A 26,256-nucleotide genomic window follows, 5' to 3' on the forward strand; every position below is an offset into this window, starting at 1 on the left:
AGGACCTTACCATTAAGTGTATAAGTCCTACTAAGATTTGCTTTCCCAAAATGCAGCACCTCGCATTTATCTGAATTCAACTCCATCTGCCACTTCTCAGCCCATTGGCCCATCTGGTCAAGATCCTGTTGTAATCTGTTGTAATTAGAGGGGGTCAATTTAGAACAGAAATGAGGATACACTTCAGAGGGTGGTGGAATTCACTGCCACAGAGTGCAGTGGAGGCCGGAATGTTTAGAGGCAGAGATTGATAAATTCTTAATCTCGCAAGAAATGAAGGGATACAGGGAGAGTGCAGATAAGTGGCATTGAAATGTCCATCAGCCATGATTGAATAGCGGAGTGGACTCAATGGTCCGAATGGCCTTACGTCCACTCAACTTTCTTATGGTCTTATAAATTTAAAACAGAGTTGAGGAGAAACTACTTCTCTCAAAGTGTTGTGAATGTGTGGAATTTGCTACCCCAAAGTGCAATGGATACTGGAAGAGTGAGTAAACTTAAGGAGGAGTTGAACATATTTTTAATTGGTAATGAGTTGAAGGGATATGGGGAGTAGGCAGGAAAATGGGGGTGAGGAGCATATGAGGCATGATCAATAGGAGGAGCAGACTCAATGGGTTGAATAGCCTAATTCTGCTCTTATATTTTATGAACTTATAAAAGGGCATTCAGCCCATCAAGCTGCCATGCTATTCAATTTTTGTTTACATTTAAAATGTCTATTCACCCCTTCCCTATACCCCTGTATGCAGGAATGGTGATGGCACTATGGTGTTGCCTTATGAGAAAAGGTTGAACATGCTAGACTTGTACCTGCTGCAAGAATAGGAAAATATCACTTGATTGAAACATAAGTTGTTGAAGATCCTCGATAGGGTTGATGTAGAGAGTATATTTCCTGTTGTGGGAGAACCTGAAACTGGGATCGCTATTCAAAGATCAGGGCTATCCTCTTTAAAACACAGTCAAGGATATTTTTTAATCTGAGGGTCATAAGCCTCTGAACTCCCTTCCTGAAAAAGTCCTGCAGCAGAGTATTTTCAAGGTGGCAGTAGATAAAGTCTTGGTAATCAAGGGGGTGAAAAGCTATCAGGTGTAAGCAAACATGGATTTGAAGTTACAAGCTGAACAGCCATAATTTTATAGTATAGAGACAGATGCTGGAATCCAAAATAGACAGGCAGGTGGCTGGAAGAACACAAAAAGCCAGGCAACATCAGGAGATGCAGAAGTCAACATTTCAGGTGTAACCCTTCAACAGTCCTGAAGAAGCGCTACCCTCGAAACGTTGACTTCTCCACCACCTGACTTGCCTGGCTCGCTGTCTTCTTCCAGCCTCCTGCCTGTCTCTATTTTATCATTTTACAGGCTCAAAGGGCTGGCTGCTCCAAATTCATATGCTTGTTTGTAACTCTAAAATCCCATTTTGAGGTAATAGAAATGGGGGATAATGTCACAGTTGATAAGGATTTTGCCTTGGAGAAGTTCCCACATGGTACATTGTTAGAGACTGTTAAAGGCCTTGAATTAGGGGAGACATTGCAAGCTGGATTAGAAATTTGTTGGTAGACAGAAAAAGGAGTATACAGATGTTTCAGAACTTCAAAGTGACCAATAGTGCCCCACAATGTTCAGTACTGGAGCTATTTCTTTTCTGCGTCTGCATCAATTATTTGCTTACTGGCCTACAGCCCAATATGTTGAAAATAGTAAGATATAAAATAGGAGTTTTAGTTAATCTTATTTAGCCATCTGAAGTATTAACGTTTAAAGGTGGGTGGGGGGGTGGTGGTGGGGGGACAAGAGTGAAGTGAAAATTAACAGACTGATTTCAATGTGAGTAAGTGAGGTAATATTTTCACAGAATAGCAAAAGAAATTAGACTTAATGAATGTATGTTCAGTGGTGTGAATGAACGCCAGATTGTAGACCTACAGATAAACTTGATAAAGCTGTAGAAAATCCTGGGTTATATTCCAGTTCATAGAAATTATAAAAGCTAAGAGATACAGAAGAACCAATATAAGATCTTAGAGTGCTGCCTACAATTTAGACTCCCTGTGGGAGAAAATGTGATAAAGCTTTAGCATGGAGATTCTTTAGAATGTGGGAAATGTTGTATCTGATGTTAGTTGCCAGTAACTCAACAATGAAGCATAGCTTGCAAAGATGGGTTCCCTCGGATATTTCCAGCTGAATGATCATAGGTCAGTTTGTAAAATTCCATGTGTAAAGTGAAGTGCATCACAGTCACCTCAGACATCAATCTGCTTTTCATCCCTCCTTTAATAATTGCTTCCAATAAAAGCTTTAAATATTCAAATATCAAAGGTCATACATTACGGGTCTGTAGCCCTGGTTTTATGCATTACTGGTCTGTAGCCCTAGTTATATACAGGTGAATTCTATTCCCAATGAGAAGATTAAGTCCATGACACCTACTTTGCTGCATTACCAAGGAATTTAAATATTACTCTTGTGTTTCTCCAGAATTTTTGAATACAGATTTTACTGCAATGTGACCAAGACTGAGATACAAATAATGAATATAATTAAATGCCGGTCAGTCAGCTTGGAAAGATGCAGCAAACTGTAAATTCCTGTACCAAACTGCAAATGGAGAGGTTGCCAATATAAACAGAATACTGACAGTCCACACCAGAACCTGGGACTGATATTCATGACAATGGAACTTCCCTCAGTTCCAGTTACCCCATACCACCTCCACAATTGTATCAAAAAATCAGAGGCCCACAAATGACAGTGTGCTGCATGTTTTCGCTAATGAGCTCTCCAATGAGTGCTTTTGCAAAATGTTTTTCCTTTTCAAGTGGGAGACTTATTGCATTCCACATCCTCCCAAATGATCTATAAGTAGCCATTTAATGCTAACAATTCACCTGTTGTATTTAAGTGAAATCCAATGACAGAACTCAATCATATTTTCATATCATCATCATTGGTGGGCAGAGTATTTGTGCATATTCACAATGTACATATACTGATACTTCTGAAGAAGAGTCATACAGGACGTGAAACCTTAATTCTGTTTCTCTCTCCACAGTTGTTGCCAGACCTGCTGAGCTATTTTAACATTTCAGTGCTTGTTTCAGATTTTCAATATCTGCAGTATTTTGCTTCTACACACGTACTTGATGCTATATGGTATTTGGTTAGTCTACAAATATCATATGTGGATATATCTGATATAACTTTTCTGTGAAGAAAATTGGTGATTCATTATCGGGAAGGTAGAGACAGAACTGCAGATACTGGAAAGTTAGAGTTGATAAAATGTGGAGCTGGAAAAAACACAGCAGGTCAAACAGCATCAGAGGAGCAGGAGACTCGATGTTTTGGACAGGACCCTTCAGGAGGGGAATCTGTTGGGAATGTATTCATTCTTGTGTCCTGTGCATCAAGCTGACCTTTGGGTTGTATCTTTTACTGAAAAGGTAACATTGAAGAAAAGTGATTTCACATTGCGATACACCAGTATTTTGTTGTGTAACTTTGAGGTTTCAAATCCTGTCCTGAAGCATAGTGAGCCATCTTTCTGAAGAAGGTCCTTGGCAATGATGGGAACTAGTTTAAGTATAAAGGTACTGCAGAAAGAAGGGGCTAAAATAGCAGTTACCAGTTAGGCAAAGTACAATAACAAAATCTGGAATATGGGGAAGGAGAGCATGGCAGTTATTGGTATGTAGAACATATTAGAAAATAAATTCATTCATTGTTATCTTCTTTAGGAAAATATTTTACAAAAGGTTGTGATGACGGCCTTTGCAGATCGGACAGTGGTGACCATCGCTGTAAGTAGCAGCTCCTTTCTTGGTTTTTGGGCAAGATCACAGCGTTTCCAGAACCTTGAGTTCAATTGATTGTGAATGAAGTTAGAGTTTGGAGAACTGTATTTTCAACAAGAAGAAAGTTTTCTTTCAGGGAAAATGAGCTGCACACTACACTGATTCAATTAAAGCATGTTTCCTTGTTCATTTTTGGAATGTAGCATCAAGATAATGGACAATATATTTTGAGCATGAAAATACAGTGGGCCAGGTGATTTGACACAACTGCCACTTCATAAGGCAATTCAGTATAAATAATATTGGTGTAAGGCTGGAGTCTTTAGGGCCAAACTAAGAAGGACCATCAGTGAACTTGACAGCTTAATTTATTAATCGCTTTTTTGTTAAACTGAACTCATTTTTTAAATGGATAAGATGAACTTGAGCTCAGAACTTCTGCATTATTGACCAGACTTCTGAATTACAAGAACCGGTAACGGACCCACTACACTAACATGCACGGAGTATTAAAATAAATTGCATTGAGGTAATCAGGTAGAATAATGGGACTGAAAAAAGTGTTGGATTTGCTTTATTTAATGAGAGCTGTCACCAATTTTCCATGGAGTGACCGTTAAAATGTCCCATTCCAATCTGACCAAAGTCAATATTAAATTACAGGTAGTAAGAATGCTCACGCTGAGCTGACATAGTTATCCTTAAATATATAGATTAGGTTCCAATTACATCACTGAGATCTGTTCTGCTATTTTAAAACGTAATACAAACAGGGTAATTGCTATGGCCAGAAGAAACACGGTAAGGCAAATTTAAAATTTTTTTTATACAAACATTCAAATTAGGTGCAAGTGGAGGCCATCCAGCCCTTCCAACTTGTTCCACCATTCAATGAGAACCTGGAGGATTTGGCTGTAGCCTCAAATCTGCATTTCTCCTACCTCAATAACCGTGTAGCTTCTTGCTCAACAAAGATTGTTCCATTCCTGCTATAAAAATATTCAACGGGTCAGCTTCCACCACTTTTACAGGAAATATGTTCCAAAGACATTAAGTCCTCTCAGTGGAAAAAAAAATGGCCTCATCTTTTTTAAATAGGTGACCCTTGATTTTTAAACAGTGACCTCTAATTCTCGATTCTCCCATAAGAGGAAACATTCTCTTCACATCTACCAGTCAAGACCCCTCAGGATTCTAAACATTTCAATAAAGTCATCTCTTACTTTTCTAATCTAATACAGATACAAGTCGAGCCTGCCCCACTTACCTAACAAGACAAGCCATGCATTCAAGGAATTTGTACAGTGAACTTTCTCTGAATTGCCTCCAACATATTTACATCCTTTCTTGGATAAACACTGTGCACAATAAACTAGATGTGGTCTCATCTGTGCCCTGTATAATCAAAGCATAATCTCCCTATTTTTGTACTTGATTCCTCTCATGATAAATGGTAACATTCTATGAGCTCCCCCAATGACTTGCTATACCTGCATACAAGCGTTTGGCAATTTCATGAAATAAGACACATTGATTCAGCTGCCTTTCAGGACTTTACAATCTCTCACCAATTAAATAATGATTCCTTTTATTCTTCCTGCCTAAATAGACAACTGCACAGTATTCTCCATTTTCCACATTTTTGCTCATTTGGTTCACTTCCCTACATCTTTGTGTAACCAATTTATGTTCTTTTTCACCATTTAATTTCCTAATTGTCTTTGTGTCATCAGATTTTTTTTGGCAACAATACCTTCTATCCCTTCATCTAAGTCATTTATGTAAAAATTATTAACAGGTGAGTTCCCAACATTAATATGGCACATAACTTCAAGGTAATCAGGAAAGTCAATACGGTTTTGTGACCAATCTATATGTCGACAATCTGAACAGTACTCATTTATTTCTACTCTTTGCTTCCTGCTAGTCAGCCAAATTTCCTATCCATGCCAATATGTTCCCTCTACACAATGTGTGTTTATATGTTCTAATAACCTTTGAGATGACGTCACATCAAAAGACTTGAGAAATTAAAGTACAGTGCATCACTAGCTCCCTTTGCCTCTTTAAAACACTCCAATAGATTGGTCACAAAACCATATTGACTTTCCTGATTACCTTGAATTTATTCAAATACTCTCCTAAAACTTCTTTAATAAGAGCTTCTTACATACGGTGTATGAAAGATGTTAAGTTAATTGACCAGCTTTCTGTGTACCTTTCATTTTCTTTGGTCATTTATTGCCTTTTTAAAATTTTATCCAACCTTCTTATCTGCCACCTGTCTTTGCTTTTTGTTCAAGTTTAATACTATTGTGAACAGTTCAAGTTAACCAGGGTGAGTCTGTCATTTGTAATCTCTTATCATTGGAATGGACCTATGCTGAAATATCCCCTTAAATATCTGCTACTGCATTTCTACTGATCTAACCTTTAACCTGATTTTCCAATGCAATATGACAAACACTGTTTTCATGCCCTCCCTCACTGTTGCCATTATGTAACTGTTTAGATATATACTCAGATCCACTCCTCTCTGCCTCAGACTGAATGCAAGATTAAATCATATTATAGTCATTGCGACCTAGGTGCACCATCATTGAGATCATTAAGCTTACAGCAAATCCTCTGTACCCACAAAATCACGAATCTCTCCACGCCAAGAAATAAGTAACAACAAAATTCAACATTCAATGTCTGTGATTTTCATCCCAATTTTAATCTATTTTTAATGAGCTCTACATTCTCAAATTTCATCATTGAAAGGGGTTCTCAGGAATAGACCTCTCATGGATAAAGAGGAATGATGATCTTACTACATAATACCAGGTATAGCCTGCTCTCTAGTTAGTTCCAGAATGTGCTGTTCCAATAAACATCCTGAAAGCATTCTACAAAACTTGACTGAAGTTTTCTTTCATCTGTCTTTTCCAATCGATGTGGATTGAAATCCACTATAATTATCACTATGTCTTCCTGACAACCTTTCATTATTTCTTCCTTTATGCATCACCTAAACACATGATTATTAAGGCGGAGTCGGTATACCATGTCTGCTAGTGACTTCATGTTTTTATCTCATTTCTACCCAAACTATTTTCACATCTTAGTTACTTCAACCCCTTTTGTATTGGATTAAAAACATCATTAACGAACAGAGCTATGCCTTAACCTTTTCCCAGTTTCTTACCATTCCAAAATGTACCCTTCAAAACATCCTGCAGCCATGTCTCTAATGGTTACCAGATCATACTTAATATTTCTATTTACACTCTCAATCCATCAGTTTTGTTTCAAATGCTACATGCATTCAGGTGCAAAGCCTTTAGTTTTATCTTTTGGTCTCTTTCTAAATTCTACGTATTATCCAAAGAAGAATTCAAACATATTTTTACAAATACATTAAGGACAAAAGGGTAACTTGGGAGAGAATAGAACCCCTCAAAAATCAGTAAAGCGGCCTTTGTGTGGAGCTGCAGGAGATGGAGCAGATACTAAACGTGTATTTTGCATCAGTATTTACTGTGGAAAAGGACATGGAAGATATAGAATGTAAGGAAATAGATGGTGTCATCTTGAAAAATGTCCATATTACAGAGGAGAAAGTGCTGGATGTTTGAAATGCATAAAAGTGGATAAATCCTCTGGACCTGATCGGGTGTAGCCTAGAGCTCTGTGGAAAGCTAGGAAAGTGATTGCTGGGCCTCTTACTGAGATATTTGCATCATCGATACTCACAGGTGAGGTGCCTGAAGACTGGAGATGGGCTAATGTGGTGCTACTGTTTAAGAAAGGTGATAAGAACAAGCCAGGGAACTGTAGACCAGTGAGCCTGATGTCAGTGGTGGGCAAGTTGTTGGAAGGAATCCTAAGAGACAGGATGTACATGTATTTGGAAAGGCAAAGACTGATTAGGGATAGTCAACAGGCTTTATGCATGAGAAATCATGTCTCTCAAACTTTGAGTCTTTTGAAGAAGTAACAAAGAGGATTGATGAGAGCAGAGCTTTGATATGATCTATACGGACTTCAGTAAGGCATTCGACAAGGTTCCCCATGGAAGACTGGTGAGCAAGGTTAGATCTCATGGAATACAAGGAGAATTAGCCATTTGGATACAGAACTGGCGCAAAGTTAAAAGACAGAGGGGGTGGTGGAGGGTTGTTTTTCAGACTGGAGGCCTGTGATCAGTGGAATGCTACAAGGATCGGTGCTGGGTCCACTACTTTTCTTCATTTATATAGGTGATTTGAATGCGAGCATAAAAGGTATAGTTAGTACGTTTGCTGATGACACCAAAATTGGAGGTGTAGTGGACAGCGAAGAAAGTTACCTCAGATTACAACGGATCTTGACCAGATGGGCCAATGCACTGAGAAGTGGCAGATGGAGTTTAATTTAAATAAATATGAGGTGCTGCATTTTGGGAAAGCAAATCTTAGCAGGACTTATACACTTAATGGTAAGGTCCTAGCGAGTGTTGCTGAACAAAGAGACCTTGGAGTGCAGGTTCATAGCTCCTGGAAAGTGGAGTCATAGGTAGATAGGATAGTGAAGAAGGTGTTTGGTATGCTTTCCTTTATTGGTCAAGTATTAAGTACAGGAGTTGGGAGGTCATGTTGTGGCTATACAGGACATTGGTTAGGCCACTTTTGGAATATTGCATGCAATTCTGCTTCCTATCAGGAAAATATTGTGAAACTTGAAAGGGATCAGAAAAGATTTACAAGAATGTTGCCAGCATTGGAGGATTTGAGCTATAATGAGAGATTGAATATGCTAGGGCTGTTTTCCGTGGAGTGTCAGTGGCTGAGGGGTAACCTTCTAGATCTTTATAAAATCATGAGGGGCATGGATAGGATGAATATACAAGGTCTTTTCCCTGGGGTCAGGGAGTCCAGAATTAGAGGACATAGGTTTAGGGTGAGAGGGGAAAAATATAAGAGACCTAAGGGGCAACTTTTTCACGCAGAGGGTGGTACGCATATGGAATGATCTGCCAGAGGCTAGTACAATTGCAACATTTAAAAGGTCTCTGAATGAGTGTATGAATGGGAAGGGTTTGGAGGGATATGGCCAAGGTGCTGGCAGGTGGGACTAGATTGAGTTGGGATATCTGGTCAGCATGGATGAGTTGGACCAAAGGATCTGTTTCCATGCTGTACATCTCTATGACTCTATTTAACTGCTAGATTTGTACTTTCTATCCTTTCATGGCATTGTCTATTTGCCATTTCTCATATTAACATCTTTCACTTTTATTTACCTCATCTTCCCAAAATTGATCCCTTGTCCCCGCTAATCCTCTCTACCTCTTGTTATGCCATTAGTAAGCACACTAAATCCAGTATGATTCTGATGAAGTTTGTCCCATTAGTGTAAATTCAACTTTCCTCAGTACCTATGTAAGTGCCATACAGACCGGAATGCACTTCTTCCACATCCATCTTTGAGTCACACATGGAGCTCTCTGATCTGATTTGCTCTATACCAGTTTTCACATGGCTCACATGCAGAGATTAATTTGGTGCCAAGCTCCTCATACTTTGCGGAACCTCCTCCTTAGTCCTATATCGTTGATACCTATACTTAAAGGTGGCACAGTGGCCCAGTGATTAACATAGCTGCCTCATAGTACCAAGTTTAATTCTGATGCTAGACAACTGTGTGGAGTTTGCACATTATCCCCATGTCTGTGTGTTTCCTCCAGGTGCTCTGGTTTCCTCCCACAGTCCAAAGATGTGTAAGTTAGATGGATTACCATGCTAAATTGTCCATAGTGTTTAGGGATGTGCAGGCTAGGTGGATCATTTGTGGAAAATGCAGTGTAACAGGGACAGGATAGGGGGTGGATCTGGATGGAATGCTCTTCAGAGGTTTGGTGTGGACTCAACTGATTGGATGGCCTGCTTCTAAACTGCAGGGATTCACTGATTCTACATGGAAATTGACAGCTAGGATTTTCACTCCCCAGTCCAAGTTCCTCTCCAACCCTGAGCAGATGCCCCAACACGCTAACAACAGAGCTCAGTTTGGCCTCTCACTCTTTCCTGCAGAGAACAGCATCAATACCCCTCACCATACTGTCCCTACCCACTACTGTTTTTTTTTTAACTGCCCTAGATGTCTGTACATGAATGGCTTTCTGTGCTTTAATATCATGGTCAGTTCGTTTATTCATTCATTCACACCTCATTCCCATCCTCAATCTCAAAAAGCCTCAAATCTATAGACAATTTCTGAGACTCCTGCCCTCTCGGTCCTCTTCTCTGACTGACTTATGGTCAGACAGTCCTATCCATGAAGAATAATGAAACGATCCTGAAAGGGGTGACTGCCTCCTGATACAAAAAATCCAGGTAACTTATCCCTTCCAATTGTGGATTGTCATTCTTCAGTTTGTAAACTCTGTGCTAAGGCTGCTTGAACTTCAAATATTTGCTGTAAATGTGATTGCTCTGAAACAGACTGGTTTCCAGGAACTCTTACATGCTGCAACTGTGACAATCATTTGTCCTGCCATTTCAATATGTTTAAGGGATGACATTTTTTATAATGAACGTTATATTTAGTTATTTTACACATTTATTAACCTTGTCACCAGTTACTATATTATATTGAACCTAAGAAATAGAGACGATAGTTATTCATCGGTAATGTCAAAGTAACCAGCTTGTTCTCCTACGTCAGAGTAAGAATCATTTGTTGCGCTGAAAATATCTAGGAAATGCAACAGAACTCTTCTTTCCCTTCCTCAGCTGAACTACCTTATTTATTTAATTCTGGCATAATATTCATTTTTGCTCCAATAAATACTACAGTCAGATTTTCAGTATATTGTGTAGAGAAATTAAAAGTTGCATTATACGGAAGATCTGTCATAGAGACTCTGCACAGTGCATGACTCAAAGGGTTTAAAATACTGTTTCATCGAATTCAGGAGGTACGGGTGCTAAGAGGTAAATATTGTCCATCTATGTGCCTGTGTGACAGGAGTGGTTGAGTAATTGGTCACTAATTGTTGTCAGTTTGTAAAGGTAGCTGTTTGACAAAATGAGTTTGATGACTGGAGAAAGAAAACTTTGACTATTAACAAAGGGTTTAAAATTTGAATGGTACAGTATTCTGACATGGTATTTTCCAAAGTAACAGTGAGAGATAGTTCAGTTCCATGTGTGGATAACCATGAATTGTACACTTAATTGCAATAGATATTATGGAAGTGTAGTTATTCCCTGGCTTATGTCAGGCTCATGTGAAAGATTTTTTTTTACTTTTTCTTTTGTAGCACCGGATTTCGCTAATTCTGGACGCGGATCAAATTATAGTCCTGTCAGATGGCACAGTAGCAGAAAATGATACTGTATCCAATTTACTGAGCAGGAACAGCACATTTGCCTTTTTAGTGAAGTCCAATAAGTAGAGACTGGTCACAAACTGGCCTGCCGGGTTTGTATGGGAATGGTTTGTTACCCTTCACAGAAATCGAGCTGCATTCTGCTTTCACACTAACAAAGGCTGTGTTTTTATTTTACATTTCAGCATTGAGTGCCTAACCAAGTTCACACTTTCAAAAGGTACATCGATTTGCAGTGAATCACGCTAACGGGTGTTTCTGTTTTTCAGCATCGAGTGCATACCATTCTGAATGCAGACTTGGTGATTGTGATGAAAAGAGGAATTATCCTAGAATATGACACTCCCAGTATACTCTTGGAACAGAGGGACGGAATCTTTGCCTCTTTTGTGCAGGCAGATAAATGATACATAGCAATAATTGCATTCTAGAGTTGCTTTTGTAATTTCATTTGATCTGTAAATAAAATTGGCACATTTCTTATGATTCTGTCGTATTGAATAAGTTGTTTACCACCATCACAACACAATGTAAAATAACACCATTGCTTGCACAACTAAATTACTAAAAAAACGAACCTAATCTCTCATTAACACAAAATTCTTTCAAACATCAAACCAAAATAACATCTAAGATTACCATTACTTAAAAACTTCAATAAATCCCCAAATCCATGTTCTGTTAGGATACACCCAATGCAATAAACTAGCATCTAATGCCATATAATTCTACACAATCGTAATTTTCAATCGAAATCAGCAAAATTATTTTTTTAAATTCTAAAATATCTACGCAGGTTCCATCTTTTAATACATCGGAAACACATCCCGTATTATTCACTCCACCCTGAGGTTAAAAAATCTCAATATAAAACTCACAATCATGTCTACACAATCATTTTTCTGTTCGAACTTACATCGCACAATGTCTCCGGAGCAAATCATCTTCAAACGGCAATAAAGAACTAATTTATATCCTTAGGAAATCCTGTTGCTCCACATGGCCTTTAATGCTGAAATCATCCTGACTGGCTGCACTGTTTTTGGTTGTTATTCAGTTAGGATACACAGACATCAAAACGTCTGCCATTGCTCCCAGAAATAAACGACAGTTGAATATTTTTCTCAATACATAAAAGTTAAATATCTATTACAAATATTGTATACTGTATTACTGCGCCAAATTGGCAAAAAGGTCAAATTACTCCAACCGAAATACCCCTACTCCAGTTAATACAACATCGCAATACTGTACATGGGCACTACCTACAAAAGGTACGAACTCAATATTGGCTAACAATACTCAGTACCGTTGAATTTAGAATTCACACTAAATTTGAATCGAGTTGATTTGAGTGGCAGTGTATCCTCACCCCACCCCATCCTCTCGATTCAAAATGCACTGTAGCATAATGCAGAACCGTGCAAATACACTACAGGAACAAATATACAAATAAATGTCATTGTAAATATTGGTGAAATGGCAAATTTAATATCAGAACGTCGAGGCAATGGTCTTAGTCGCGCAAATGACTGAGCATATTTTCAGGGTCGTTATCTGAGCGATTTTTAGTAACCAAATGTTTGAGGAGCCCAAGGGTCCATTTTAGCAACACTTTGAAGTTATAAACTGACAGGAACAGATAGCGTTCCCTGCGCAGTCTGAATTTCCAGGAGACAGAGTTGAAGACCAACCGCCTTCGGCCTGATCTGGGACAGTTGTCGGTGATTCACCTTCGCAAAGCAATAGCAGGTAAGTCCCTCGGGACACAATTCAGAGGGAGACCATTGATCAGGTGCCACCAAATCAAACAGGGAGAGGTTGATTGAAGGTTTATCATGTCCTTTACAATCGTAATAAATGCCAAGAAACATACATGTTTAAACATTAGGTGCTGCAAAGTCCACACTTTACTCCCTGAAGGTTCTATACTGATGCTTTGAGCTACTCTAGCATTTTGATAGCGCTTCGCAGCGCGCCATTAGATTCTCTTGTTACCGTGCCCTTCATCTTTCAGTCATTTGGTTACTCAGGTCAACAGTTGTGAACTGATATATTTGTCCTTTCATATCCAGTTGCCATTCCTCACATTCTCTCCTAAATCAGCAAGTAACATCACTGGGAGGACCATCTGTTGGTAGATGCACTCCGATCATTACTTCAGAATAACACTTCACAAAACTGCAGAAACCTACACAAGGTACACCCAGAAGTTGATTTAATCGGTTTCTTCGAAAGTTGTAACAGTCGGACATACTCATGCCATTTGACCTGTTTCCACTCCAGGCAGGGACAACAACAGGACTGTAGCCGAGAAACAGAGAAGCAAGAGTCCAGTTTACCAATTATCCGCAAATTCCCGCCTCCAATGTTCAATTGAGTTGACTACAGGATCTGAACGAGGTAGAAACTTCTAACGTGTTTTTTTCCAGAACCAAGTGGCGTACATGAAAAATGAGTGAGGCTGTCCAGGGGCGATGAAACGTTTCTTCATACACGAAGAACATGAAAATCTCCAACTCTCTCTCATAACGGGGAGATGAGGGGTCAATTGAAAACTTCAAAACTGAGATCGGTATCCCTTCGTTAGGAAAATTGTATATGATGGGTATAGATCTAGAATTAGAAAATGAATTAGCATCTAATGGTGCAACTGGCTGAACTCTATTGCTGTTGCTATATTTTCACTTATTACTGCATTCAGAATATCAGCCAATCACAATAGCATATCAAAGTACTGGAATGCTATTGGAAGTAATGAGAATGATTATCCCATGCCAGAGGAGACTGAATGAGGAAGAAAGACTCCAGGAAACAATGGCTTATTTCCCCTGAATAGGTGACCAGGGAAGGATCCAGAGGATGTTGAATTATAGAGTAAAAAATGAGGTCTGCAGATGCTGGAGATCACAGCTGCAAATGTGTTGCTGGTCAAAGCACAGCAGGTTAGGCAGCATCTCAGGAATAGAGAATTCGACGTTTCGAGCATAAGCCCTTCATCAGGAATAAGAGAGAGAGAGCCAAGCAGGCTGAGATAAAAGGTAGGGAGGAGGGACTAGGGGGAGGGGCGATGGAGGTGGGATAGGTGGAAGGAGGTCAAGGTGAGGGTGATAGGCCGGAGTGGGGTGGGGGCGGAGAGGTCAGGAAGAGGATTGCAGGTTAGGAGGGCGGTGCTGAGTTGAGGGAACCGACTGAGACAAGGTGGGGGGAGGGGGAATGAGGAAGCTGGAGAAATCTGAATTCATACCTTGTGGTTGGAGGGTTCCCAGGCGGAAGATGAGGCGCTCCTCCTCCAGCCGTCGTGTAGTTGTGTTCTGCCGGTGGAGGAGTCCAAGGACCTGCATGTCCTCGGTGGAGTGGGAGGGGGAGTTAAAGTGTTGAGCCACGGGGTGATTGGGTTGGTTGGTTCGGGCGGCCCAGAGGTGTTCTCTGAAGCGTTCCGCAAGTAAGCGGCCTGTCTCACCAATATAGAGGAGGCCACATCGGGTGCAGCGGATGCAATAGATGATGTGTGTGGAGGTACAGGTGAACTTGTGGCGGATATGGAAGGATCCCTTGGGGCCTTGGAGGGAAGTGAGTGTGGAGGTGTGGGCGCAAGTTTTACATTTCCTGCGGTTGCAGGGGAAGGTGCCGGGGGTGGAGGTTGGGTTGGTGGGGGGTGTGGATCTGACAAGGGAGTCACGAAGGGAGTGGTCCTTGCGGAACGCTGATAGGGGAGGGGAGGGAAATATATCCTTGGGTCGCCTTATTTTCACTATGGACATCCAGTCCCTGTACACCTCCATCCCCCATCACGAAGGACTCAAAGCCCTCCGCTTCTTCCTTTCCCGCCGCACTAACCAGTACCCTTCCACTGACACCCTCCTTCGACTGACTGAACTGGTCCTCACCCTGAATAACTTCTCTTTTCAATCCTCCCACTTCCTCCAAACTAAAGGAGTTGCCATGGGCACCCGCATGGGCCCCAGCTATGCCTGCCTCTTCGTAGGATATGTGGAACAGTCCATCTTCCGCAACTACACTGGCACCACCCCCCACCTTTTCCTCCGCTACATCGATGACTGTATCGGCGCTGCCTCGTGCTCCCACGAGGAGGTTGAACAGTTCATCAACTTTACTAACACCTTCCATCCCGACCTGAAATTCACCTGGACTGTCTCAGACTCCTCCCTCCCCTTCCTAGACCTTTCCATTTCTATCTCGGGCGACCGACTCAACACAGACATCTATTATAAACCGACTGACTCCCACAGCTACCTGGACTACACCTCCTCCCACCCTGCCCCCTGTAAAAACGCCATCCCATATTCCCAATTCCTTCGTCTCCGCCGCATCTGCTCCCAGGAGGACCAATTCCAACACCGCACAACCCAGATGGCCTCCTTCTTCAAGGACCGCAGATTCCCCCCAGACGTGATCGACGATGCCCTCCACCGCATCTCCTCCACTTCCCGCTCCTCCGCCCTTGAGCCCCGCTCCTCCAACCGCCACCAAGACAGAACCCCACTGGTTCTCACCTACCACCCCACCAACCTGCGCATACAACGTATTATCCGCCGCCATTTCCGCCACCTCCAAACGGACCCCACCACCAAGGATATATTTCCCTCCCCTCCCCTATCAGCGTTCCGCAAGGACCACTCCCTTCGTGACTCCCTTGTCAGATCCACACCCCCCACCAACCCAACCTCCACCCCCGGCACCTTCCCCTGCAACCGCAGGAAATGTAAAACTTGCGCCCACACCTCCACACTCACTTCCCTCCAAGGCCCCAAGGGATCCTTCCATATCCGCCACAAGTTCACCTGTACCTCCACACACATCATCTATTGCATCCGCTGCACCCGATGTGGCCTCCTCTATATTGGTGAGACAGGCCGCTTACTTGCGGAACGCTTCAGAGAACACCTCTGGGCCGCCCGAACCAACCAACCCAATCACCCCGTGGCTCAACACTTTAACTCCCCCTCCCACTCCACCGAGGACATGCAGGTCCTTGGACTCCTCCACCGGCAGAACACAACTACACGACGGCTGGAGGAGGAGCGCCTCATCTTCCGCCTGGGAACCCTCCAACCACAAGGTATGAATTCAGATTTCTCCAGCTTCCTCATTCCCCCTCCCCCCACCTTGTCTCAGTCGGTTCCCTCAACTCAGCACCGCCCTCCTAACCTGCAATCCTCTTCCTGACCTCTCCGCCCCCACCCCACTCCGGCCTATCACCCTCACCTTGACCTCCTTCCACCTATCCCACCTCCATCGCCCCTCCCCCTAGTCCCTCCTCCCTACCTTTTATCTCAGCCTGCTTGGCTCTCTCTCTCTTATTCCTGATGAAGGGCTTATGCTCGAAACGTCGAATTCTCTATTCCTGAGATGCTGCCTAACCTGCTGTGCTTTGACCAGCAACACATTTGCAGATGTTGAATTATAAAAAAGATAGATCCAGAATATTACCTATTGTTGTAATCTAAACTACAACTGAAGCTGCTTCTATATATAGAACATGGTTTGCTCTTTCCTACTTCCTAAACATTTACTGTTTATACTGTAACCAGACATAGGCAGCTCTCTCCTGTTACGTTCGAAGCGAGAAGACAGACGTCAGGCTATTGTCTGGCTGAAACGGAAACTAGTCTGAGTTCGCAAGCACAGACGATCACAAAGCAGCCTCCATTTACCACCTGCTCCAAATATTTTTTTATGCTGTGCTAAATAATTTCAGGACGAAATCCAGTCATTCTTAAAGCTTGCGGCATCCTTAAATTGAAATTCTGCTGTTCATACCTCTCAGTGAAATTGCAAGTCTAGTCTCACTGCTGAGTAATTACTGCAAGGAACAAAAGGCTCCGGATACAAATGGAGAATTGGTGAATCTACCCGACCTCAGATCACAGGGAGGGCTGTGTACGGACTGTTATTCCGGTTCTATATCAAAGGTGAGTTTAAAGTAGTAAGGGCATGTTTTGCAAAACATCCTGGATTTCATTTAAATTTCCTTTCAATATTTAAAATACCCACGTTTGCCTGATAGGAAAAATGGCGTGTGTTTGTAAACAAACTTGCATAAAACTCTTTCCTATACAAGAACATTGAATTTGAAACCCTCAATAGATACACGGTTGGCAGAGGCAAGACCACCTAAGGTCTATTCATATGAATGCTACTGGCTTGAACGAAATAGTAAAAACAAGGCTAGCAATATTTATTCTGGGTCAGTGGTACTGGAAGAGCACAGCAGTTCAGGCAGCATCCAAAGTGCAGCGAAATCGACGTTTCGGGCAAAAGCCCAAGCAACATTCATTGTCATTCAAGTGTCAATGGAATAGCAATTTCCTACAGCTGCGCATGTGCAGTTAAATACGGAAATCAGGAAGTGTTTGTACTGTCCCACTCCGCTAGAAACTACAGTCTTTGAATCATGTTGAGACACCCAGGAATGTAATACAAGGAATAACTGTATGTACGTAATAAGATATTTCCGAAACTCGCCAGAAATTTCAGGCGTGTCCATTCCAGTGTTTTTTAAATGTTTGATCTATTTTAATTACTTCCAGACTACTCCTTCAGGGCTAAACATTAACCAGGAGACTCATATTTTGGTCATTGGTGGAGGTCAAAAATACAATTGTTTTCAGTCTTTCGTATCTATGTCTTTCCTCTCCCACGTCCAATATTTCCTTTTGTTTGCTGCACTCAATTTGTCACTGAATGAACTAGTCCAACTTACATTCCCAGGTTCGGTCTTTAGCCAACGAGATACAATTCTGCATATGGGATTCAGTACTCCAGGAAACGGTGTTGCGCTGAAAAGGCTCGCTGGTCATTGCAAACTACAGTGCAAAAGTCTGCGGGCACACCGAGCGGCCAGCGTTGTTGTTCCCCCCCCCCCCCCCCCCCCCCCGATCAACACAACCCCAGCGCAGTAAATGTATGCACTGTGGTATGCATAATCACTCCACTATGGAGTCAGTGTTGGAACGCACTGCTGACAAACAGGTTCAAAACAGAAAAAGGCAGCGGGAATATACCACCAAACCTAAACAGTTTGCCCCGTCATTCAATCCCAGAAAATTACGCGAGGCAGGATCTGAAAAAGGTCACTCGACTTCTCTCCACTGATGCTGCCAAACCTGCTGAACGGTTTCCAGCAACTTCTGTTTTTTTTTAGAATTAGATTCCCTCTAATTTACAGCATTCGGATTTTACGAAGCAGGAGATGGCCTGGTTACCTTAGCTACACCGCATCAAATAGTCTGGCAGCGTCTTTGGAGAGAGCAACAAGGGTTAATAGTTTCAGGTCCAAGATTCTTGATCGGGCTCTTTCCACATTTGTCTAATTTCAGTTTGTGTGTGTGTGTGTTATAATTTGGGTATGCGGCATCTCGTCGGTCTTTTGAAAAGGCAAATGGAACAAACGCGTCCTGAACTGCTAGACGGGTTGCGGAGAGAAGAATCCACTGTTTTTCCCCCTGTTTACACAACACAAATTGAATTCCCTGTTCAAGCCCAGGGAGGAACTGCAGCAAATCCTGAATCGGGGGAAACAGTGAGAGGCTGGAGAGCACAGGATAGTGAAGGGGGAGAGGCTGGAGAGGAGAGTGAAGAGGGGAGAGGCTGAATAAGACAGTGAAGGGGTAAGAGACTGGAGGAGGAGACTGAAGAGGGGAGAAGCTGGGGAGCAGAATGAAGAGGGGAGAAGCTGGCGAAGACTGTGAAGAGGGGGGAGGCTGGGGAGGAGAGGATAATGAAGAAAGTGAGAGACAGGAAGGCGCTGCGGCTCCCCTCCCTCTGGCGGCGCGGAGTGGCTGGGAGGGGCCGGGAGCTGGTGCTGAGCAGAGAGAGCTGGGCTCTGGGCTGATTCATTGCCCTCAGCCTGCCCTTATATCGAGTTACCGGAGTGATTGGCGGCGCCAGGCGGGCGGCTGGAAGGATGTCCCTTCCTTGGGGTGGAGGGAGAATCAGTGAGCGGTAGCCGGGCGGAGCGAGTGTGAGAGAGCCGGGAGGAAGGAGGCAGCAGCTCTGTGTGAGTGTGTGTGAGAGAGAGAGAGAGAAGGGGGGGCCGGGGCGGTGTGTCTGATGGGCCGGAGATGTTGGCCAGGAAAGGCCTGGTGCCCGAGGAGTATGTGCTGCGGCTGGTGGAGGACGTGTCGAGGCCCCGGTACCGGGCCCGGGAGCGCAAGGTGCGCTTCGTGGCCAAGAACGGCGCGTGCAACGTGGCGCACACCAACATCCGAGAGCAGGGCCGCTTCCTGCAGGACGTCTTCACCACCCTGGTGGACCTCAAGTGGAGGCACACGCTGCTGATCTTCACCATGTCGTTCCTGTGCAGCTGGCTGCTCTTCGCCATGATCTGGTGGCTGATCGCCTTCGCGCACGGCGACCTGCACCGGCCCCGGGACGGCGGCCCGGTGCCGTGCGTGACCAGCCTGCACTCGTTCACCTCGGCGTTCCTGTTCTCCATCGAGGTGCAGGTCACCATCGGCTTCGGGGGCCGCATGATCACCGAGGAGTGCCCGGCCGCCATCACCGTGCTGCTGGCGCAGAACATCGTCGGCCTGGTCATCAACGCCATCATGCTGGGCTGCATCTTCATGAAGACCTCGCAGGCGCACCGCCGCGCCGAGACGCTCATCTTCAGCCGCCACGCGGTGGTGTCGCCGCGCAACGGCCGCCTGTGCTTCATGTGCCGCGTGGGCGACCTGCGCAAGAGCATGATCATCGGCGCGACGGTGCGCCTGCAGCTGGTCCGCCAGACCGCCACCGCCGAGGGCGAGGTGCTGCCGCTCGACCAGGTCGACGTCGAGGTGGACAACCCGGTGGGCGGCGGCGGCATCTTCCTGGTGGCGCCGCTCATCATCGCGCACGTGATCGCGCCCGGCAGCCCGCTGTACCCGCTGCGCGCCGCCGACCTGCAGCGCCGCCATTTCGAGGTCGTCGTCATCCTCGAGGGGGTGGTGGAGACCACCGGCATCACCACGCAGGCGCGCACCTCCTACCTCTCCGACGAGATCCTGTGGGGCCGCCGCTTCGTCGCCGTGGTCGGCCACGAGGACGGCCGCTACTCGGTCGACTACTCCAAGTTCGGCAACACCGTGCCGGTGCCCATGCCCGAAGACGACGCCCAGGCCGCGCCGCACGCCGCCACCTTCGACATCTTCCCGCCGGCCCGCAGGAGGAAGCTCACGGGGCCGCACCGCAACCACTCCGACACCGGGGATGAGGAGGAGCAGGGAAGCAGCGACAGGCCATGAAGCACACAGGCAGGCAGGGACAGCTCCCCAAACCCAAGGGAACCTGGCACCGTAATATTTATATATTACATATTTATTTGCCTATATATATATAAATATAATCTTTTGTGGCGCGGCCGATTGTTCGTTTTTAAAAGTAATTCTCTACAGCAATAAGGCACTTTGAAATCAGTATCTCGGGCAGGTTCCCCCTGGTGCTGAAGTTAACAGTCCCTCGGAGTTTTGCAAAGAGAGACTGGATGGGTTTTTGCACCAGACAGCAACAGCGCGCCTCAACTTCAGGAGAACGCAGAGCCCCCGATAGACTCAGTCAGCTTTCGCTGCAATACTGTCACCGCTGTATAGTCATGCAGGTTGCCGAATCGAAGAGCAGATGAGTCAGCCTGTGTGTGACCCCCTTTCCCGATGGAAACCCAACCAGCCCGACAACTATAGGCAAAAGTGAGGACTGCAGATGCAGGAAACCAGAGTTGAGATTAGAGTGGTGCTGGAAAAGCACAGCAGTTCAGGCAGCATCCGAGGAGCAGGAAAATCGACATTTCGGGCAAAAGCCCTTCATCAGGAATAGAGCAATTATAGGGTCTAATCATCCCCACCCTAAGGCACTGAAGCATTACATTTTTCACGTGTGTCTCCAACTAATAGACGGCCGAGTTCGATGCAAACGGAAGGGACATCTTTCCCTGTATTTCTGTTTTGACAGCTGAGTTAAAGAGCAGCGGTAAGGTTCTCTCTGAGTAGCAGTTTTCCTCAGACCTTTTGATTTTACAACCCCGTTGCGATGGGAATGGGCACGTTGCATGAATAGCACCTTCCCGACCATTCTCATTTCAACCTCTGCATCTACTCGATTAGAATGCAAAATAAATGTAAAACTGGGTGAGGGTGAATTCGATGCCGTGTTGATAAAACTCCACTGGTAACTTCTCCTAGATATATCGTTAAATTGAATGACATTGATGTAACGCTAGCAGGTATGAAGACCTGATAAACACATTAATTTAGGGAAAAGAAAGGTAAATGGACGAAAGAAAAAAAGACAACTGAAATATTAGTCAGTGGAATACGTTTTCCATTAATCCTTTCCTCGGTTCAAACAATAGAGAAAGCCGAAACAATCTGATTGTTGGACACAACATTGGCGATTTGTAAAATCTACCTTTTTTTCAGTTGATTAGAGAGAGAGAGAGAGTTGGTTTTTAAAAAATCTAAAGAAAAACCTTTCTGCGTTATGGGATGGAGGGATTCGGGGAGTGGGGAGGGTGTTAGGTAGAAAGTGGTGCCCGAGCCTCAGAGAATTGAATGTTACGGGGTCATTCCTTCAATTCTTTCAATGTAATAAGATAATTAGAAGAAACTCATCGACGTTCATATCGTTTTTGGTGATACTGCCTCTTCGGGGATATATGATATGTTAGCGAGTTTTGAGAAGATATCTTCCGGGCCAGGTGGAACTCGAGCTGGGCTTTTCTGCCATTAGGGACACTACCACTACGCTGCGGGTCCCATTACATGATTACTATATTTGTTAGTTTTGTTTTATAATCGGCCGTAAGTTTCAGGGCTCAAGTTGACCAAGTCACTGAGCCCACATACTTTGGGAGCCATTTCCCTGATTCTTGAAACGGGTACAGAAGCGAAGAATTGAGTGCAAGTCAGGGCGTACACAACAGCGATTAAACTTGATGTATGTTTTCGGAGATCAGAATGACGGCGATGCTTCCTAGTCCCATCGACACTCTCAAATATTGTAAGTAAGCCTTGCGAATTTAGCTCTGGAGCCAAATTATCTAAACTGCGCCCATTTGGGAGGAGAAGTGTATCATAAAACAAAGCAAGCTAAGCCAAGTGCAGTACCCCAAGTTCAGATACAATCAGAAGATTTGCAACTAAAATCGTTCATACAAGGACGACTTTCCAGCAGAAACCAAACTACAGATGGAAAGGGTACCATTATGACGCAGTATTACCGGCAATTTTTGTTTTGGAGCAATGTAAACATGATAGCTCAACTTCAAAGCCCAATTATGAAGCTCCTGAAAGATAATTTAATTTCTGTATTTGATATTGCATTGAACTTAATACTAGTGTTTTCTCAAATCTGGCATAAAAGTGTATATGTCTCTGATCATTTAGCACTTTTAGGAAAAACTTGGAGTAAATACGCCACAGCATTTATGTTTTTAAATGAGAAAATGGACAAAATTGTGGAATTTAATTGCTCAAGTTCTGCAAATGAAACTGGAATTTAATTATATTTGACTAGTTAGCATTAACTACAAGTATCGAGTTGTAATTTAAAAGTGTATGTTTTTTTAAAAAAAATGTTGATTGTAAGGGCATTATGTATAACTTGGTCGGAATTAAAACCATTGGAAGATTAAGAAACCATCCAGAAAATCGTAATTTCATATCACGTGTAAACATTTGACAACATGACAGTTAAGAATCCTACATTAAGAAACACATTCTGAAAATCTGAGCAGACTTTGTACCAAGCCAGTTGGACACGGGCGCTCCAGAGAGAAAAATAATCGCCGCCCATATTAAAATCAGAACAGCCTTTTTGAAAGAAAAGCTTTTGTGCTACCTTAAAAAAAATCCGAAGTCATTTTATTATTTACAGTACATCATTCGCAATCCACAGTACTACGTTTTTCACTTGGGTGCATTGGTGAAGTCAATGGTTTATTACTCAACAGAACACAGCTAGGGTTAATTTTCGTTAAATCTTTAAGACTCCAGTCATTTCATGTTAGCTACAATACTTTGCCTAATATCCATTTTGTTTTCTTTCCAGTAGTTGCGTTAGAACTTCGATCGATTTTGTAACCATAATCTTATCGCATGCATTTGGTCTATAATACGTTTCACTCCGGTACCACTACGTTTGTGCTTGTATCAGTTTGCTTGAACAAAAAACTAAACATTAAACAGTCTAAGTGTTCGTTGTGACTGTGGACTCAAAACATCTGCTAAATCGAGGCAAACCTTTGAATGTACACATTGCAAATTTGCCGATCTGACAGCCAGTCTATAAGAAGGAAACAAAAGCAAATTTTCTACCTGTGGAAAAAAAATTATCATTTATATTTACCAATAAAATGGCCAAAGTATCCCAAATAATTCGCGATTTTTGTTATTACCCTTCAGAATTGCCGTAATCCTCAGAAATAAAATGGTTTCACAACCTTTGATTTTGTTGCTTGCAATTTAAAATTTCTCTTTCCTCACTCACATTATGTTAAAACTAACGGATTCAAAGTGCAAGCGGGAGGACATGACGTCCGAAATTGCCAATCTCTGTTGGAGTCTTTGGAGTTGCTCTCGTTAGAAGTGCATGGCGCCCTCTATTGTTTTGCGAGCTGAATACATACATTAAAAAAAATTCAATTTGCAATGTGTAATTCAAGGGTAAATTCCACTGTTTAGTAATGTGTAAAAGTACCTTAGTTTTTTACATGAACATGTAAATACGATAGTGTAAAATTTCCCCAATAATCCTCCACTCTCAAGCAGAGATTGCAGATTCCGTGTCTGTGGGGGAGTTTGTGCAACGGCAAACAAGTCAGTTACAGAATCCCTAAAGTGTGGAAACAGGTCCTTCGGCCGAACAAGTCCATGCGGACTCTCTGAAGAGTAACTACCCTGACCCATTCTCCTCCCCTATAATCCTACATTTACCCCTGACTAATGCACCTAATCTACACATCCCTGAACAATTTAGTGCAGCCAATCCTCCTAACCTGCACATCTTTGGACCTGCACATCTTTGGGTTACAAAGAGGAACACCCCAGGTCTATTCATATACCAAAAGAAATGCAGACTTAAAATAATCTCACCATGGAGCTACTTACAGCTATCCATCTGTCGAAAGGGGCCCTCGCTAGCTTTATTCACATTGTGTATTAGTCTGTACACTCTAAAAATCCCATCATGGCAATTAATGAAGCAAACAATACAGGTGTTTCATTGGAACATTGTAATGCTCAGCATTTTTTCTGATCTAAGAAGGTCAGAAAGAAATCCAAGTTTATTACACATTGTAATAATTTGGTCACTACCAGATGTAAGAAGTGAATTAACAAGAGTTTCAGCAGAAAATAAGCTAAGGTAGGGGCAAAGTCAAGTAAGGTTACAGAGATAGAAATAAGATTTCTTTGTAATTGTTCAGTTACGTTTTCAGAAGCTGATTTTGGTACCAAGTATGACTTAAAGTTATGAACTGTCTGGTTCAGCATCAAACAATTGTCAAGAAGAAGGATAAAGGTTGATGGCTAGGCTATTGAGTATATGACAGAAACAAATAAAAAATGGCTTTGGCACCTCTTTTATAGTTAATGGATTAAAATTTCTGTTCATCCATTATGGAATGTAGAATTGTCAGGATGACCATTTAAAGTTAGTGCGGAGATGTTGCAACATGGTGGCATGGTAGAGTTGTGTGTTATCAGCATACATGTGGAAATTGATCCAGCACTTTCAGGTGGTGTTGCAAAAGGACAGTTTGCAAATGAGAAATAGACTTAAAGGAACAATGATGCAGCAGAGGAAGATGATTTTCTGGCTGTCAATGGTGAGAGATCACCTGGCTGGATGACAAGAGGACAGAGAATGGTTTTGTGGTCAACTGTCAAAGGCTGAAGATGGGTTGCAAATAAATAAAGAAGATTAGTTTATTATGGTCATAGATACAAAGCAACTTTCATTATATCAGATTAATGAATGTTGACCACTGAAATGGACAAGTTGTTAATCGAATCAAGAATGCACAACATAGAATTCGTACTTAGTGTCTGCAGTGATTAAGTTGTTAAGACTCTTGCCTGAATCAGAAGCTTGCAAGTTCAAATCCCACTTCAGAAACTCAACAATAATCTAGGCTGGCATTCAAATGCAGGATTGACAGGCTGCTGCAATGTCAGTGATGTTATTGTTCAGAAGACATGATAAAGTGCAGTGCTGACTTCCCTCCAAGATGGATGTAAAATCTGATTATTCTTTCAAAGAGTATGAGGGTGATCTTTGAGATCTGAGTTAATATTTATCCCTGAATCAATATAACTGAAGAATAGATGATGAGGTCATCATCACGGTCCTTTTTTGTGATCCTGCTGTGTACAAAAAACTGCTGTGTTGCCTAAATTAGACCAATGATGACACTTTGTTGGCTGTAAATTGCTTTGAGATCATAAAAGGAGCTAAATAAATGCATTTTTTTTCTTTCGCAGAGGCATCAAACCTAACTCATACACAAAGATGCATTTTTTCAATGATTTATTTATCTGTAACTTTTGAATCAGGACTATTTGCCAAGAGTAAAGTGATTAAAGACAATTATAGATTATTATAAAGAGATCATAAACACCTAACTATACATATCATAATATCTCAGCACTAGTTCTGTGTGGAAAAATAGATTACTGCCTTTGTTAATTTTTAAAGCTTAATATTTTGTAATGCTCAAAAAATGTAAGAAGTTAACCCCTAAGATTATATAAATGTTTTCTTGGAAATTCAACGGTAATATTCTTTACAAGTGAGCTGACTGTAGAGGTCTCCCCAGGGCAATTATATATTCAAATGTCAATTGGATGGAGCTTTCATATTACCAGAAATTGATGTCATTTAATTTGAATAAATATTATATGTTCTAATAAAATTATTAACGGTATATCGTTTGTTTCTTTGGTTGCGATGTCTATTATCTACCTGGATATGATCAAATGACAAGGCCCCAAGTTGGGATAATTTCTTTGGCAGCAATTTGCAAGCTTATCAAAAGTGGTCAAAGTCACTGATTGACCTGAATCCTGTGCATTTCACAGAATTGTTTTG

At 42.6% G+C, this 26,256-nt stretch overlaps 2 protein-coding genes across 8 annotated transcripts in view; both read left to right on the forward strand.

The window, feature by feature from the left end:
- abcc8 (ATP-binding cassette, sub-family C (CFTR/MRP), member 8) overlaps positions 1-11,652 on the forward strand; it is a 226,633-nt gene extending 214,981 nt beyond the window's left edge. For 5 of the 7 annotated variants that reach the window (XM_060838875.1, XM_060838874.1, XM_060838876.1 and 2 more), the window contains 3 exons: positions 3,753-3,815; positions 11,098-11,258; positions 11,436-11,652. In XM_060838875.1, the coding sequence (XP_060694858.1) occupies positions 3,753-3,815; positions 11,098-11,232 (198 nt within the window). In that variant the 3' untranslated portion in view covers positions 11,233-11,258; positions 11,436-11,652. Of the gene's footprint in view, positions 1-3,752; positions 3,816-11,097; positions 11,274-11,435 lie in introns of all 7 variants that reach the window. The other 2 variants (XM_060838873.1, XM_060838872.1) reach the window with 2 other exon arrangements.
- A 7,323-nt stretch (positions 11,653-18,975) lies between these two features.
- LOC132824421 (ATP-sensitive inward rectifier potassium channel 11-like) overlaps positions 18,976-26,256 on the forward strand; it is a 40,732-nt gene continuing 33,451 nt past the window's right edge. Inside the window, exon 1 of the mRNA XM_060838878.1 lies at positions 18,976-20,468. Within this exon, the coding sequence (XP_060694861.1) occupies positions 19,254-20,417 (1,164 nt within the window). The 5' untranslated portion in view covers positions 18,976-19,253 and the 3' untranslated portion in view covers positions 20,418-20,468. The remainder of the gene's footprint in view (positions 20,469-26,256) is intronic.

Source organism: Hemiscyllium ocellatum, chromosome 18, assembly GCF_020745735.1.
Source record: "Hemiscyllium ocellatum isolate sHemOce1 chromosome 18, sHemOce1.pat.X.cur, whole genome shotgun sequence".
In the NCBI taxonomy this organism is placed as follows: domain Eukaryota; kingdom Metazoa; phylum Chordata; class Chondrichthyes; order Orectolobiformes; family Hemiscylliidae; genus Hemiscyllium; species Hemiscyllium ocellatum.